This window comes from Balaenoptera borealis (genome assembly GCF_965194805.1).
Source record: "Balaenoptera borealis genome assembly, chromosome: 3".
In the NCBI taxonomy this organism is placed as follows: domain Eukaryota; kingdom Metazoa; phylum Chordata; class Mammalia; order Artiodactyla; family Balaenopteridae; genus Balaenoptera; species Balaenoptera borealis.
In genome coordinates, this window is record NC_138866.1 from 63092252 (window position 1) to 63111185 (window position 18934).

General features: G+C 36.5%; 1 protein-coding gene across 2 annotated transcripts in view; it reads left to right on the forward strand.

Annotated features, from left to right (window-relative positions):
- LOC309625075 (uncharacterized protein) overlaps positions 1–17908 on the forward strand; it is a 48790-nt gene extending 30882 nt beyond the window's left edge. The window contains exons 7-8 of one of the 2 annotated variants that reach the window (XM_082384194.1): positions 3318–3419; positions 14020–17908. In XM_082384194.1, the coding sequence (XP_082240320.1) occupies positions 3318–3414 (97 nt within the window). In that variant the 3' untranslated portion in view covers positions 3415–3419; positions 14020–17908. Of the gene's footprint in view, positions 1–3317; positions 9189–14019 lie in introns of those variants that run through there. The other variant, XM_082384193.1, reaches the window with a different exon arrangement.
- Positions 17909–18934: the final 1026 nt, after the last annotated feature.

Here is an 18934-nt window from a genome sequence, read left to right on the forward strand (position 1 = left end):
ACTAGTCTAACTCCATTTTCTTAGAAAAAGAAAAATTATATTTGGAGCTTCTATGCAAAGTGGGAAAAAGCAACTTCCTTAAAATATATCTGTGTTCTGGCAACATGAGACCCACAATTTATGGGATAAAATGAAACTTGAAAAGTACATTAGGTTGTTGTTGAGACATTGGAAACTTTCTGTATTGCTGGTAGGAATAAAAAATGGTGTAGCTGCTTTGCAAAAGTTTTGCTAGTTTCTTAAAATGTTAAACAGAGTTACCATATGACCTGTAATTCCACTCCTAGATACTATCCAAGAGAAAGGGAAATATACAGCCAACATAAAAACTTGTACTATGAACAAATATTCACAGAACATTATTTATGATAGCCAAAAAGTAGGATAGGGGCAACAAATACCCGCCAACTGATGCATAGAATTAATTTATTAAGAATAAAAAGAAATGAAATATTCATCCATGCTACAACATGGATGAATCTTTAAACCATATGCTAAGTGAAAGGAGCCAGTCACAAAAGATAACATGTTGTATGATTCTATTTTTTTTTAAACCACAGCGTTTCTTTTTTTTAATATTTATTTTATTTATTTATTTTATTCATTTGGTTGCGCCGGGTCTTTGTTGCAGCAGGAGTGCTCCTTAGTTGCAGCATGCGTGTGGGATCTAGTTTCCTGACCAGGGATCGAACCCGGGCCCCCTGCATTGGGAGCACGGAGTCTTAACCACTGCACCACCAGGGAAGTCCCTGTATGATTCCATTTATGTGAAGTGTCCAGAACAAGCAAATCTATAGGGACAGAAAGTACATTAGTGGTTGTTTAGGACTGAGAGTGGGGCAGAGGGAGGATGGGAAGTGACTACTAACACGTACGAGGTTTCTTTTAGGGGTGATAAAAATAGTCTAGAATTAGATCGTGGTGACAGTTGCACAACTCTGTGAATATACTAAGAACTGTTTAATTATACACTTTAAATGGTTGAAACCATATATTGTATGGTATGTGAATTACGTCTCAATAAAACTGTTTTTTTAAAAAATAAGGAAATGAGGTAGAAAAAAAAAAAAGTACCTTAGGTTGTAAACAATCTGTGGCTTTATCCTGTAACAGTTGGGTAATTATTTAGCACAGCAGTGTTGATATTATTAAATTATAAAGTGAGAGAACTACCTGTACTTAGTTTAACCAGTACATGCTTGATTTTCAGAAGGCAAATAATTGTATTAAAAATTGTCTTAATCTCAGTAGGCTCGTTAGGAGGAATGAGATAATTTTAGTACTATCACCTACTGTTTCATATATATGTGGACAGAAAGTTGTAAGTCTGAAAACACTGTAAACCAGTGGTCTTCTATTCCTCCTCTCATGTAAGTCCACTGAGGTCCCTGGATGGATATCCAGAATTTTCATAGCTTTCATACATTTTTTAGCACTAAAGATAACTCTTACATTTATAATTGTAGACCTGAAACAAGATTTTTTGAACATGTCTGGCTGACCAAGTTCTAAAAGAGAGCAAATTTTCCAAAAACCAATGAGCAGCAGGCCTAAAAGCAGTGGAATATGCTGTCCTTTTTTCTCTGTATTTTATGAGTTTGCTGGGAAACTGATCATAGGTACTGGGACTGGTTAATGCATGCATACTCAAAACTGAAGGATCAGAGTGACTTGTGTGAGAAAGAGGTGGCACTGATAAAATATATCTTTGATTATGGCAAAAGGACTACAATTTTTGCAGGTAAAACAGTTTGTAGAAACCAATTTGTAGGGCTCTATTAAGATACACATTTAGAATTTCTAACTAGTTCTTCTATGTACTACATCTGATGTTAATATTGGTATCAAACCATACAGTTTTATTGAGGTACAATCAACATACAATAAGTTGCAATAAGTTTAGTAACTATACCATGACATAAGCATACACCTTTGAAACCATTACCACAATCAAGATGATAGACATTTCCATCCCCTCTAGAGATTTCTCTCCCTGTCATCCATCCCTCTCTTGACCTCTGCCCCAGGCAAACACTGATCTGATTTCTGTCATGATAGATCAGTTTGCTTTATATCAATGGAATCATACTGCATACACTTTCTTGGTCAAACTTTTCTCATTCAGCATAAGGATTTGAATATCCATCCATGTTGTTGTATGTGTCAATAGTTTGTTCCTTTTTATTGATGAATAATGTTCCATGGTATGGATATACTACCATTTTCTACCCATTCACCATTTCATGGACTTCAGGTTGTTTCCAGTTTGTGCAATTACAAATAAAGCTGCTATAAACATTTGTGTATAAGTTTTTGTGCGATTATATGCTTTCATTTCTCTTGGGTAAAAACCTAGGACTGGAATGGCTGGGTCACATGAGAGATATAAGTTTAAATTTTTAAGTAACTGACAAACCGCTTTCCAAAGTAGATGTATCATTTTGTATTGCAAACAGCAGTGTATGAAAGTTCCAGTTCTTCTACCAACACTTAGTATAGCCAGTCTTTTTCATTTTAAGCATTCCAATGGGTATATAGAAATATCTAATTTTGCTTTTAATTTTCATTTCCCTAATGATTAATGATGTTGAGCATCTTTTCACATGCTTATTTGCCATCTGTATATTTTGGGGGAAGAAATGTCTGTTCAAATATTTTGCCCATTTTAAAACTGGGTTGTCTTATTATTGAGTTGTAAGAGTTTTTAAATATATTCTGAATACAAATTCTTTTTAGGATATGTTTTGCAAATAATTCTCCCAGTCTATGGCTTGACTTCATTTTCTCAGTGGTGTCTTTTAAAGAGCAAAAGTCTTTAATGATGTCTACTTTATCAATTTTTTCTTTATAGCTTGTGTTTTTTGTGGTCCTTCCTATATAAGAAATCTTTGTCTAACCCAGTCACTAAGATTTTCTACTATTTTTTTTGTAGAAGTTTTACACTTTTGCTCATACATATATATGTGGTATAAGGTAAAGAACTAGTTTGGCTTTTTTCCTGAATATGGATATTCAATTATTCAACACCATTTTTGAGAAGATTATTCCCTCTTCCACTGGATTGCTTTGAAAACTCTGTCAAAAGTCATTTAGCCGTATAATGTGTGTCTATTTCTGGACTCTATTCTGTTCTCTTAGTCTATTCTTCCATTTTTATGCCAATACCACACTATCTTGATTACTATAGCTTTATAATAAGTCTTGACATAAGGCATTGTAAAACTTCCAACTTTGTTTTTCTTTCAAAATTGTTTTGGCTATTTTAGGTCCTTTACGTTTCCATGTAAATTTCAGAATCCACTTGTAAATTTCCACAGAAACGCATGCTGGGCTTTTCATTGTGATTGCATTGACTCTAGAGATCAATTCGGAGAGGATAAACATCTTAACAATACTGAATCTTCTCACCCATGAAGAAGGTATATCTTTCCATTTACTTAGGTCTCCTTTAATTTCTCTCAGCAATATTTTATAGTTTTCAGAGTACAGATTTTGTAATTCTTTTGTTAAATTTATTCCTGAGCATTTCATATTTTTAATATTTTCAATTAATGGTATTTAAAATCTTTTCAATTTCTGATTCTTGGTAGTATATAGAAATACAGTTGATTTTTGTATATTGACCTGTATTCTGCAATCTTGCTAAATTCATTTATTAGTTCTAGTATGTTTCTTGTTGATTTCTTTAGAAAAACAATTTTATTTCTTTTCTTCCAATCTATATGCTTTTATTTCTTTTATTTGCCTTATTGCAGTAGCTATGATTTTCAGTAAAATGTTGAACCTAAGTGGTAAGAACAAATCTCTTTGTCTTGTTTCCGGTCTTGAGGGAAAAGCATTGTCTTTCACCTTGAAGTATGATATTAGCTATAGGTTTTCTGTGCATGTCCTTTATTAGTTAAATAAAGTTCCTCTCTATTCCTAGTTTGCTGAGAATTTTATCATGCGTGGATACTGAATTTTGTCAAATTATTTTTCTGCATTTATTGAGACAATTACATGATTCTTCTTTTTAAGTCTGTAAAAATTGTGAACTTCATTGTTTGATTTTCAAATGTTAAACTAATTTCATATCCCTGGGATAAACCTTATTCGGTCATGATGTTTTACCATTTTTATAAATTATTGGGTTTGATTTGCTAGCATTTTTGAATCCATGTTCACAAGGGATATTGGTGTGTAGATTGTAGTTGTTGTTTCCTTGAAATGTCTTTGTCTGATCTGGTTGTTAGGCTAATGCTTGCCTCTGACAATTTCTACCTTCAAATTGTGTGTTTAGACCACTTACATTTACTATAACTATTGACAGGATTGAATTTAAATTTACCACTTTTCTAGTTGTTTTCTATTTGTCTCATCTGTTCTTTGCTTTTTCCCTTTTCCTACCTTCTTTTGGATTAATTAGAATACTTTCAGTGATTTTATTTTATCTTTATCTGCTAATTAGCAATAGATCTTTGGGTTTTTTAGTGATTGCTCTAGAGTTCACAGTATACATCTTTAACGCATCACAGGCTACCTTACATAATATCATAGTAGTTCCTGGGACTTCCCTGGCGGTCCAGTGGTTAAGACTCTGCGTCCTCAATGGAGGGGGCACGGGTTCGATCCCTGCTTGGGGAACTAAGATCCGGCATTCCACACGGCGTGGCCAAAAAAAAAAAGTATACCAATTCCTGTATAGTATAAAGATTGTATAACCATATACTTCCTTTTGTCCCCTCCCAGACTTTGTGCTATATACTAGCCATATATATTCCCTTTGTCATATATAACCATATGCTTCCCTCTGTCCCCGCCCAGCCTTTGTGCTATTGCTGTCATACATATTTAGTTCCATATAGATCACACGATATGTTGTTGTTGTTGTTGCTTTAATCAGACCATTATTTCAAAAATATTTTAAAAGAAAAAGACTTTTATATTTACCCACACATTTACCATTTCTAGAGCTCTTCAATTCTTTGTGTAGATCCACATTTCCAACTGGTTATAATTTTCCTTGTGCCTAAAGAACTACCTTTTCCATTTCTTCAACTGGACTGCTGACAATGAATTATCTAAGCTTTTACATATCTGAAAATGTCTTTATTTTGACTTCATTTTTGAAAGATTTTTGTTGGATTCAGAATTCTACATTGACAGTTCTGTCTTTCAGTACTTTAAAGATGTTGCTTTATGTACTCTGGCTTGCACTGCTTCTGTCATTCTTACCTTTGTTTCTCTGTAATTGTATCTTGTTTCTCTGGCTGCTTTTTTTTTTTTTTTTTTGCTATTAAAGTATTCTTTTATTTTCATTTTAAATTAATTTGATTAGGAATCCGCACTAATCTCTGGCTGCTTTTAATATTCTCTTTGCGTAACTGGTCCTCAGCAATTTCATTTTGATGAGCATTGGTGTGTTATATTTTATGTTCCTTTGACTTGGGATTTATTGAGCTTCTTGGATCTGTGAGCTTATACTTTTCACCAAATTTGGGGAAATTTTGGTCATTATTTTGTCAAATATTTATTTCATCCCTCCATCTTTCTCCTCCCCTTTAGAGACTCTAACTACATATGTGCTGGGCTGCATGACATCCCTCAGTTCGATGATGCTTTACTCTTTTTTTCCCCCAGTCTTTTATCTTTCTGCACTTGATTTTGAATAATTTCTATTGCTATGTCTTCATAGCAATAGTTTACTAAACCTTGGACTTCCCTGGTGGTCCAGTGGGTAAGAATCTGTGCTCCCAATGCAGGGGGCCCGGGTTTGATCCCTGGTCGGGGAACTAGATTCCACATGCATGCCACAACTGAGAGCCTGCATGCTACAACTAAAGATCCCGCATGCCGCAACTAAACAAGACGCAACAAAGATCCTGCATGTCGCAACTAAGACCCGGCGCAGCCTAAACAAACAAATAAATATTAAAAAATATATATAGTTTACCAATATTTTCTTCAGCAGTGTCCAGTCTGCTGTTAGTCCCATCCAGAGTGTTGTTCATTTTAGACGTTGTTGTTGTTTATCTCTAGAAGTTTGATTTAGGTCTTTTTTATATTTTACATACCTCTTCTTATCACGCTTGTACTTCCCTCTACCTTTTTGAAGGTATGGAGTATACTCATAATAGATGTTTTAATATCCCTAACTAATTTAACTAATTCTATCATCTGTGGCATTTCTGGGACTGTTTCTATTGACTGATTTTTTTCCTCATTACAGATTGTATTTTCCTGCTTTTTTTGAATACCTTCTAATTTTTGACTAGATGCCATTGTGTTGGAGTTTTGTGGAATACAAAGGAATGCAAAGGAATGTAAAGGAATTTTACATATTTAGGGGTTTTTTTCTGGGATGCAGCTACATTACTTGAAAACAATTTGACCCTTTCGAAGCTTACTTTTAAGCTTTGTTGGGCAGGTCCAGAACAGCCTTTAATATAGGGCTTATTTGGCCCAACTACTGAGGCAATAACCTTCTGAAGACTCTATTCGATGCACTACATGTTAGGAGGTCTTTCCACTCTATCTGATTGGAACACAAATTATTCCTGGCCTGTGTGACTCCAAGTTGTGTCCCGTTTATTCTTTTCCAGTGATTCTTTCTCCAGCCATGGTAGTTTTCTCACATGCATGTACTGACCAGTACTCAGCTGAAGATCCAAGATCTTCTGTGCAGCTCTTTCCTCTGGTTTTCACCATCAAAATCTGATGCCTTCACCTCCCAGATCTTCAAATTCTGTTTCCTCAACTCAAAGGGGTAGCTGATCTCTGTTTGGGTTCCTTCTCCTTATGCTGCAGCCTGCAAAATCTCCTGCAGCGAGGGGCAATCATACGACTCAGCTTGTTTATTTCCTTCCTGAGAAATCACTGTCCTGCACTGCCTGCTATCTGCTACCTGAAAAATATTACTTCACACATTTTGTTCAGTTTAAAAATTTTTTTAGGTGGGAGACTAGTTCTGGTCCCTGTTATGCCATCCATACTGATAACAGAAGTGATACCATAAATTTTTTATTTCCTAATATTTTCTTAATTCAATAAACAATCCACATTAAAAAATTTCTGAATCATTTCACAAGATGGAGGAAGCTAAAAACGTGGGAAGCAGAGAAAAAACAAAAAAAGCCTAAAACGAACAACTGAGAAATGAGAAAAACAATCATGACACTTTGCCAAAATATAGTACCAGCTTAAGCGGCTTAGGTAACACCTCAAAGGCTTTTAGAAAACACATCAAAAACTCTTTTAGTCATTTATTATATCTTGATTTTACAGCTTCAAGTATTAAACACATTCTAGGTCTAGCAGCGTTTTAAAAACCCACCGTACAACTGCAATTTTGCTCATAAGTAAAATTTGACAAATTAGCTTACTTATGGAAGCCATTGAGCATAAAACTTAATTTTCAAGTAGTCACTTGTTACTATAATGAAGCCAAAAACAAGTAGAATCATTTTCCAGCACAAGTCACAGAATGACAGGGCAGAGACAGCAACTCAGAAGAAATTATTTTAAAAGAAAAATTTCAAAATGAAATAATAAATACATTTTTCCCTGTGAGATTTTTAAAAAAATCACCTCAGATGGGTTATCCCACATTTTCCAAACAGAAAAATAATCACCTCTAGGTTTTGACAAAAAGCATGGAAAGCTTCAAACACAGTTTTCATATGGGGTGGTGCAACCGAAGAGGGACTATCATACAGTGACCTCTCCAGTAGGCATTCCTAGATCGTAATCACCTAAAAGCTGTATGGTCAGCATTCCTGACAAATGGATGAAAGGAGCCCACAAGGCTACTGATAAAAGTAGAAATGCTACTATATAAGGGTGTCAATGGGCCAGGGATGTGGTTATTACCCTCCACTAACTGCCCAGGAATAAAACATCTTCTGCTCCTTTTTGAGGCTCCTAATGATCCCCACCTCTTAGATTTCACACCTTTGTGTAATTTCTTCCCGTTGTGGGTGGACTGGACCTAGTGTCTTGTTTCTAATGAATAGAATATGGCAAAAGTGATGTCCTATCTGAGATTACATTACAATACACTGTGACTTCCATCTTCCTCTCTTTCTTGATCTCTCACTTACTCATTCTGATGAAGGAGACTGCCATGCTGTGAACTGCCCAGTGGATAGGTCTAGGTGGCAAAGAACAGAGGGCAGCCTCCAGTCAACATGAAGTGAGGAACTGAGACCATCAGTGCAACACCCCGAGAGGAACTAAATCCTCCCAACCTCCTCCTGAGTGAAATAGAAGTGGATCCAGGTCTAGTCAAGCATTAAGAAGACCGTAGCAACAGCCAACACCTTGACTGCAGCCTTGCCAGAGTTCCAGAGTCAGAAGACCCAACTAAGCCATACCCAGCTTCCTAACCCATAAACTCTGTGAGGTATACTTAAAACAGCTATTGTAAATATACTCCATACCTTCAAAAAGGTAGAGGAAAGTACAAGCATGATAAGAAGAGGTATGTAAAATATAAAAAAGACCCAAATCAAACTTTTAGAGGTAAACAACAACAACAACGTCTAAAATGAACAACACTCTGGATGCGCTTAACAGCAGACCAGACACTGCTGAAGAAAAGCTCAGTAAACTTGAAGATACAGCAATTGAAATTATTCAAAATGAAATGAATCTGTGAGATAAATGTTTATTGCTTCAAGCCACTAAGTGGTAATTTGTTGTGCAGCAATAGATAAAACTAATACAGATTCCATTTGATAAATGTTAACTTACCCTTAGCTCAAATCTCACTCAAAGAAGAAATTAATATTCATCTGAGATTTATTCCTTACCCAGTTAAGGTAGTTATTGCCCAGAAAAATCTTAGAAACTTGCCTAGAGATTGTGTCATGACCTCACTTCTCAGTTTAGAAATTAATCTTAAAGAACTGTAGTTTCGGGGCTTCCCTGGTGGCGCAGTGGTTGAGAGTCCACCTGCCAATGCAGGGGACACGGGTTCAAGCCCTGGCCTGGGAAGATCCCACATGCCGCGGAGCAGCTGGGCCCGTGAGCCACAACTACTGAGCCTGCGTGTCTGGAGCCTGTGCTCCGCAACAAGAGGGGCCGCGATAGTGAGAGGCCCGTGCACCACGGTGAAGAGTGGCCCCCGCTTGCCACAACTAGAGAAAGCCCTCGCACTGAAACGAAGGCCCAACACAGCCATAAATAAATAAATAAATAAATAAATATTTTTTAAAAAAAGAACTGTAGTTTCCAGTCACACTTTTCCGTTAAAAAATCATGAGGCTTTTGGACTTCCCTGGTGGCCCAACAGGTAAGACTCCACGCTCCCAATTCAGGGGGCCCAGGTTCAATCCCTGGTCAGGGAACTAGATCCCTCATGCATGCTGCAACTAAGAGTTCGCATGCCTCAACTAAGAGCCCTCATGCCGCAGCTAAGTCCGCATGCTGCAACAAAGAGCCTGCGAGGTGCAACTAAGGCCCAGCGTGACCAAAATAAATTAAAAATAAATAAATATTTTTAAAAATCATGAGGTTTTATTTTTACAAGCCATAAGTATCTAATTAGCTCTCCACTATTCTGAAAAATAGTATACTCCTAACTCTGTAGTAACTATCTTCAATTCTGGAAATAAGTACTCTGCAGTAGAAATTATCAGAGCTGTGGATTTTAATAGACCTATGTATTTAATTAAACCATTCTGTGAAAGCTCAACTGGAGAACAGACAATTCATCTGACAGTTTTCATAAATAGTTAATTTAAGAAATTATTCTCAGGCTTCCCTGGTGGCACAGTGATTAAGAATCCACCTGCTAATGCAGGGGACACGGGTTCGAGCCCTGGTCTGGGAATATCCCACATGCTGTGGAGCAACTAAGCCCGTGCGCCACAACTACTGAGACTGTGCTCTAGAGCCTGCGAGCCACAACTACTGAGCCCACGTGCCACAACTACTGAAGCCTGCGTGCCTAGAGCCCGTGCTCTCCAACAAGAGAAGCCACTGCAATGATAAGTCTGCGCACTGCAACAAAGAGTAGCCCCCGCTCGCCACAACTAGAGAAAGCCCGCGCACAGCAATGAAGACCCAATGCAGCCAAAAAAAAAAAAAAAATATATATATATATATATATATATATATATATATATATATATATATAAAAGAAATTATTCTCAAGCTGGTGGGTACATAGATGTTTCATTAGTCATTATTTTAAAAATCTTTATGTTTTATATGCTCTTTGGTGTATATATTTCATAATAAAAATGAGTTTTAAAAAATCTGCCTTTTTCTGATATTAAAGACTTTCGCTAAAAGTTCAAGTTTAAAGGGTACACGTGGTAGTCATCTGGAAAAAGATAGGGCTTGCTAAGCTTCCATTACGTTTAACATATTTTAATTAATTCTCCTAAAATTATGTAAGTTATCAAGTTACCAAAGATCAGTTACTCAGGTGCCCCGGAGTTAACTGATCCTCTAATTTGGGATGATAAAGGGTGAAAAACAAAAGTTAAATAGAAGCCCACAAAATCAGAAAAAGAGAAATTACTACTGCAGTTACCTCCTTTTTCATCCTCTATAGGCTTAAACACCTGCCCACATGGACTGATGCTCTGTCCTTTCTCAAATGTTCAGTCAGAACCCCAAAGGCTAACTATGACACTGGTATTATGAACCCCTCTATGCCTTTATTAGTCACCTGCATTTTAACTATTACTACTAATATCCAACTACATCATTCATTGAGAACCAGTAATGCGTGCTACCACTTTATTTTTTTTTGTGCTACCACTTTAAGGTTTGGAATTAGATTAAACATGCAACTCTGTTGAAAAATCTGGTTTGTTTTATAACTGGATGCCTTTAGAACTTTTGTTTATAGTACTTTTATAAATTAAGGCCATTTTTTATTCTTTTAAAATTATGTCTATTTTTCATTCATTCAGCAAATATTTGTAAGCCTTTTACTGCAGATCTGGAACTGTTCAAGATAGGAATGCAGCAGTGAACAAGACAGACAAGCTCACAGTCTTTATATTCTACTTGGGGGAGGGGTAGGAGTGGTGAGTGCTAGACAAGCAAAATAAATCACTAGTTGAAATTTTGCTTCACATAATATTTTTCAATAATATATGACCTATTGTTATTCCAGGATTACTATATATACATATATATATTACTATGTACTTCTTTTTTTTTTTTTTTAATTTATTTATTTATTCATTTATTTAATTTTTGGTTGCATTGGGTCTTCGCTGCTGCACGTGGGCTTTCTCTACTTGCAGTGAGTGGGGGCTACTCTTTGTTGTGGGGCGCAGGCTTCTCATTGCGGTGGCTTCTCTTGCTGCGGAGCACGGGCTCTAGGCGCGCGGGCTTCAGTAGTTGCGGCACACGGGCTCAGTAGTTGTGGCTCGCGGGCTCTAGAGTGCAGGCTCAGTAGTTGTGGCGCACGGGCTTAGTTGCTCCGCGGCATGTGGGATCTTCCCAGACCAGGGCTCGAACCCGTGTCCCCTGCATTGGCAGGCGGATTCTTAACCACTGCGCCACCAGGGAAGCCCTACTATGTACTTCTTAATACAGGTTTGTAATAAAGCCACAATATACTTTGTCCCCTATCCTAAGTGTGTCTTAGGTTAAACCACACACATATGACACCTATATATCATACAATCAACATCTTAAATAATAGTCTTGAAATTTCTCAATGATAGGTTGCACTGCACTAAAAATTGAGATATATATACACTTAATGCCATAGTCATTAAAACAGGAGGGGATTAACCCTCATCATGCATATACTCAAATCAAGTTAATGCCACTTGGTTTTCTTTTTCTCTTTTTTTTAATAAAAATTACATAGTTTACAATTAAACACACAAAAAAATCGTAGACCTGATCTTTCAGTTCATGAATATTTAATGAAATGATGAAATAATGAATAATGAATTTGTTATCTTTGAAGGGGAGAAGATTCAGGTAAGAAAGACCCATACTGTCCACTTGTAGTAGACTGCTTAGTATTGCACAGAAGGCATTAAGCACAAGCAAACTGGAGATGAAAAGAACCGCCCCAAACTTTTCTCCTCTTTGATCTACGTATTGTAGCTCACGTGACAAGGGTGTGATACCACCTTAAACACAAACTTACCCTTCTCCGCCCAAACACCAAGCTGGCAGGGTAGAATGGATAGAGCATTGTGTCTTTTTCCTGGTATGACATATCAAGAAGGAAAATCTCTGTTATACAATTTCTGCATCTTCAAAACAAATCAAGTTTTCAAAGAAGGGATATTGTCACCCCTAGAAAAGTTTTACCCATCAGCATAGGAAGTCCTCACATGTTGTTGGTAGGAGTGTCATAAAAGCCTTAAAATGTTTAAATAGGTAACTAAGCAGTTCAATTTCTAGGAACTTAAGAAAATAACCTGATACTTACAAAATGATTTCCGTATGGTAGTTAACAACGGTGTTGTTTATGTTTAAAAATTGGAAACAAACTAAATATCTAATAGCAGGGATTAAGTATAGACCATCCATATTCTGGAATTGACAATCAGATATATAAGACTATTTCAGGATGTAAGTAAATATTCACAAAATATTGCTAGGTTAAAAAATGTTACAGAGTGTTACATAGATAAGATCCCTGTTGTATGTGTGTGTGTTGGTGGCTGTATGTAAATGAAATGTTGAAATGTGTATGCCAAAACGTTAAAAGTGATTATCTCAGGGGTGGGTATTTTTTTCTTTCTTTCTGCTTTTCTGTGTTTTTCAAACTTTTAAGAATGAAAAGCTGGTATTCTTTTTGTCATCAAAGAAAAGAATAGTAATTTTTTTCAAACGAGGTTCTACTTTGCTAAAATCCCACCATTCTCATTTGGAATTGTTCTCTCCTGTCATCACTTTCTGAGTGTCTATTTATTGTCTGTACCTTTTTAATATCATCTGTCAATGTTGGATATTTATCATAGTTTCAAAGTTATAGGATTATGAGTTCTAATTTATCTCACCGTATCTATTTAACAAGTGTTTGCTAAATTAAATTGAATACACTTATAAGGATAACTCTGTGACAGAGTTGCAAGCTGGAACTGTGCCTAATGGGGACTTGGGAGTGGGTTATGAATTAATATTATGCCAAATGCTAGTAGCAAACCCACAGGCATGATATATTTGTTTGCAAAGCAATATTATGAAGATGCAATGCTGCAGGCCGGGAAGAGATAGAAAATGTTCCAGAAAGGAGTGTGGACACTGGGAAGCCAACTGAGTATGAAAGCGTTGGGGCTCTACTCAAGTACAAGAAGAAATGTACTTGCCATGAGGGTCAAAGAAGCCTTTCCTGCCCTGTTTACACCCCTCCCTCAGAAGACATCTTAAGAAACCGGGAAGCCTTTATTTATTTCTTTTTTGCTCCTTCCTCCCTCCCTCCCCTCCCCTCCCCTCCTTTCCTCCCTCCCTCCCTCCCTTCCTTCCTTCCTTTTTTATCTTTTTTCAGTTATTTGCTTTCTTAGGCAACTGTATAGTGAGAAAATTTTTTCTTTCCCCCTAGCCCAAAGGTTTTAAGGTCTTAAGCATGTGAGTGAGCGAGTGCTTGCTCTCTGGGAGAGTACAGCTCCAGGAAATCAAGACCAAGCACAACCCTTATGCACCTGAGGTGGTGATGGAGCTGGGTTCCCTACTCTTGGGAAATTAATATTAAAACGCCCCTCTACAAGTGGAATTACTAAAAAGATAAGACGATCTGCGGTTTAGGGGAGAACAAGAGTAGTGAGAGTTACAGGTACGCATAACAGAGGGCTATGTGATGGTCCACAGCCCCAGCAGAGACATTTGGGGCACGATCAACAGACAACTTTCATCAAAAAGTAGACAGCTACAACTTTAGGGGGCCAATGCATTGTCAGTGATAAGAGCAGCTACTTCCATTAAGGGAACATAGAAACTGAAAGCTGCAAATTACACTTCTTCTATTCAGTGCTTTGATTTCCAGCAAGTCACGTGTTTATCAGATTTCTCTTTATTTAAAAACTGGGTAAATACTTCTTTCCTACCTTACAGGTGCCTCCTGAAATACAGTCAACACGAAGCTGTGTTTCAGCTACTTTTGTTTTTTTAAGAATAATCCCAAATCAGCATTTTTCATCAACCACATTGGACCAGATTGAGAGAGAAAGACTAACGTGTTCCAGTTGCTTTGTTCCCCTTTATGACCAAGCAGGAAGTTTCAGAGCAAACCTCCACCTCTCAGGAAGTGTACGTCAAACTGAGTATTGACATCCTGTTTAATATAGTCTTAAATTTTTCCCTCAATTCTAGATACTCACTATTTGAATTAAAATGTTCGCCTAATCTGTCCTGAAGTTATGTTTCCTTTGACTTTCAAAAGACTGTATATCTGTCCTAATCATAAATGGAATAGCTCTATGACTAATAATGATAAAAGTTAAAGTTTTTCTTAGTATTAAGTGCCTATAGTTATAACTCTATTTATAGCCCTATTCCCTACCCCTTATTCATTTGATCTCTCAAGTAGGTCCTTATTAACCACGTTCTGAGTCATTAGTTATGCAGCTTCTACACTAAAAACAAGCAAATAAAACCTTCAATGGAGCAACCTGGGGCTTCCCTCCAGGACATACAATGTAATATTGGAGTGAGAGAGGTAACAGGACAGTGATTCTGGATCTTCTAGAAACTGGCTGTATGATTTTGGCTAAGTCCCTTAACTTTTCTGGCTTCAGTTTTCTCACCTGAAAATGTGAGGGACGGGTTAAATTTTTTGTACATCCTGTGAGATTGCACTATGGGGAAGTGGAAATCTTTATCTCAGATACTGTAAAGTCATACTTCTTAAATTTAAAAAAAATTGATAAACCATAATGGAAAAGAATATTAAAAAACAATGTACATATATGTATAACTGACTCACTTTGCTGCACAGCAGTAATTAACACAACATAGTAAATCAACTATACTTCAATTTAAAAATTAAAAAAAAAAACATTCTAAGTGTAAGCCTCAGGATAAATATGGTTTTATCTTCCTAGATGTATTTATTAGGATTCGTTATGATTGCAACTAATAGAAATCCAAATGGATCTTTTTTAGATAGGAAGATGGATTTATTATAAAGGCATAGAAGGCTCTTGCAAACCAAAGGATGGGAATTCAGCTGCACATAAGGAGCCAGGAATGTCCAAAGGACTCTCCCTCTCCTGTGTCTCCTGCTTTTTGTACATCTACTTCATACCACCTTTTCTCTGTAGACCAGGTTCCTCTGCTACCCTTGACTACACAATGGAAAACAGGACACTCTGGAAAGCTCTTGAATTCACAAGGTATAGGCACATGAAGAGAGACAGCTCCCAGTCCAAATGCCATTTTTTCAGGAAAAGGCTCTAATTCCCTCTTTAGGATAGATGCCCACCCCTGGACTAATCAACTGCCATCTAGGTTTGGGACCACTTAGACTGAACATAACAGCTTTCACCACAATCCTGAGCGGGGGGAGGAGGGAAATTTCTAGAAAGGGGATATAAGTAGAAAATTGAAAAGATGCTCACATACTAAAATACTACTTTACACAATAGAATTTTTATTTTGAAATAATTATAGATTCACGGGAAGTTGAAAAATCAGTACAGAGAGTTTCCACCCAGTTTCCCCCAATGGTAGCATCTTACATAACTGTAGTATAATATCAAAACCAGGAAACTGATTGCACATTGGTGCAATCCACAGACTTCACCACTCAGACTCAGATGTCACCACTTTTACATGCATTCATTTGTATGTGTGTATAAAAAATCTACAAGACTTTATCACATCTTTGTAGATTTGTATAACTACCACCATAATCAAGATACAGAACTATTCCCTCACCACAGAGATCCTGTGCATAAAAGCACAGTTCAATGAATTTTCATGAAGTAAATGGACCCATGTAATCCAATTCAAGAAACAAAATCACCATCACCTCAGAAGACCTCATTATACTCCTTTTGAGTTACTACCATCCCTTAAGAGTGAATCACATATCATGTACTCTTTTGTATCTGGCTTTTTTTGCTGAACATTATGTTTGTGGCGTTCATCTATGTTTTGTGTTACTATAGTTCACTCATTCTTCCATGAAGCTACATTTTTTTTTTACAATTTTCTTAGGATATATGATGTACAATAAACTCTACATTTTAAGTGTATAATTTGATGAGTTTTGACATATGTACATACCTGTGGCAATACCACAATCAAGATAATGAACATACGTATTCTGGCAAAATAGTCCATGAATTTTTAAAGCTAAAAATGGGACTTGATAAAGATGAACATCTTAGGGCTACCCTGGTTTCCAGATCTTTTGTGGAAAGTTGAGATAGTAATATTTACTTTTCTCTATTGTTAGGAGGACTTTAATGAGAAAGATTTGTATTACATACATTCTATCAAAAAACAAATCTAGCTTCACAAGACCATAAAACTAAATAATTATTCTAAACCGCCTCCTAGAGTGGTTCTGTGAAGTAATGTTATCTATGACTGCCAGAGACAAATGAGAAATTCCGACGTGAGAGCAAAACCAAAATTTACACACGAACACACACACACCCATGCACACATGTGTGAAAGAACTAACTGGACCAAATTTCTGGATTAACCAAAAGGTCAAAATCCCAAAGTGTAGGTATAAAAATGCTGTTTAGAATGATATAGACCAAAGAGGATTTGTTAATTTTGTATACATATAAAATTTAAATAGCACTATTCTTTTCTTAAATGTGTACAATGTTTATGTAGCTGTTATAATGAATGGTTTTTCACATTCATTCACATATCCTCAAAACTTCTTGGTAACCTTACTTAACTGACTTGGCCCATTTTGTGGAGGGGATATAAGGAACTCAGACTAAAGTTTAAGAGCAAGTCAAATGGGTAAACATGGAACTTAGTTCTTCATTTCTCTTCATTGCTTAAGTCATGAAGAACTATCTCTTCAGCTTCAGACCACTTTTGTTCTCCAGAGACGATAAACACCAAACATCTGTAAAGACGATGTACTAAATTAAGTAAGTGAAAATCTTTATACATCCTCTTTTGTTCTGTTCTCTTCATACAGATGATCTGAAAGGTAATGTTTTCATTTATACAAACGTTTACTGAACTCCTCCTGCCCCAGGTACTGGGGATATAAAGACAAATAGCACAAAGTTCTATGCTCAGAGAGTTTATGCTCTAATAAACACATCTACCTAGCATTATAAGAGAATAGTCTTGGCATTTTAATTAAAAACATGGTGCTATACATGCCAGAGGTTTTTAAAGTTTTTCCTTGCTGAAATATGAAATATGTTATAAAAACTAAGAAAAACAAGTTGAAAAATCTAAAAAAATGCAAAGACATCTCAATATCTAAAGAATTGAGGATTTTTTCTCTATTTTTTTTTCATAAAAATATAATTATTAGAAATGTCTATGGCATCTCATTACACAAGTGTCTCTCTCTCTCTCTCTGTATGCAAGTTATTAATGCTGCCCTTAGCAGCTAGAGAGAGAGTTTGCTAACATAGACAAATTTTAATTAAACCAATAATTTGGATGGTACTACCAAGTTTTTAATCATTTAACAAATATCAATTGGAAGCCTACCATGAGCAAGTTTTCCCAAGAGGAGAATAACCATTTCCAAAAATCTTTCTCATTTGACATTTAAAAGTCAGTTTTTAAGGGCTTCCCTGGTGGTGCAGTGGTTGAGAATCTGCCTGCCAATGCAGGGGACACGGGTTCGAGCCCTGGTCTGGGAAGATCCCACATGCCGCGGAGCAGCTAGGCCCGTGAGCCACAATTACTGAGCCTGCGCGTCTGGAGCCTGTGCTCCGCAACAAGAGAGGCCGCGATAGTGAGAGACCCGCGCACCGCGATGAAGAGTGGCCCCCACTTGCCACAACTAGAGAAAGCCCGTGCACCGAAATGAAGACCCAACACAGCCAAAAATAAATTAATTAATTAAAAAAAAATATATATATATGGTATTAAAAAAAAAAAAGTCAGTTTTTAAATTAGTCTTTGTTCAATATCTATGTATTCTTATATTGTGGAAACAGACTAAATTTATAACCTCCACAAATGTTTAAGAGCACCAGTACCCAAACCAGGCATGTACCTAATTGCACCTATCCCACTAAAAGTCTTTCACCAGATTATTTATTAAAAATCATCAAAATTGTAGATTATGCTTCTGTTGCCGTATTTTCTTGATTAATGGTATGAGTATAAACTATTCACATGTAAAAATAGGATTTTTTAGCCTGGAAAGTGATAAATTGTGATAAAAACCTATTCACTGTTGGTTGTGTTGGTTATATATTGGTAAGTCTCTTACCAGTATGTACTTGATCAAAGATCTCTACGCTTCAGAACAAAAAGTTTCCTATTGCTCCTCTAGTCACCTTCTAACTTCTTTGTAGACTTGTAAGGAAGCTAAGTAAATACACAATTAAATTGAAAGTAATGAAATTTATTTATTTTGTACTTAATCATCGATACAGCCTCCACATATACCATCTACCCCGTTCCTCTCACATGATGAAACTACTCTTTGCGTTCCTTACTATTAGTCTCTGAGGAGTTGAATGTGCCTCACAACCCAGCCTGGACCAAGAGGGTTTCCAGATGAGGCCATTCCTGCTGTACATCATCACAATGATTCACAGTTGAGGAACTGTAAGGAAGAAGAGAGGGATCAAAAGACTGTAAAGTCAGAACAAGACAATTTTCAGCAAGGGAAGGAAAATATAGTCTGCATACTGTATTCTGGCAAACTTAATATTAGTACCAGGAAAAAGTCTAGAATGTATTTTCATAGGTGATTTGAGAGCACTTAAGGAGAAGATGTTGATCACTGGCAGCCAGCCTGAGTTTACCAAAAATAACTTAAGCTACACTAACTTTCTTTCTTTTTCAGATAATATTGGTA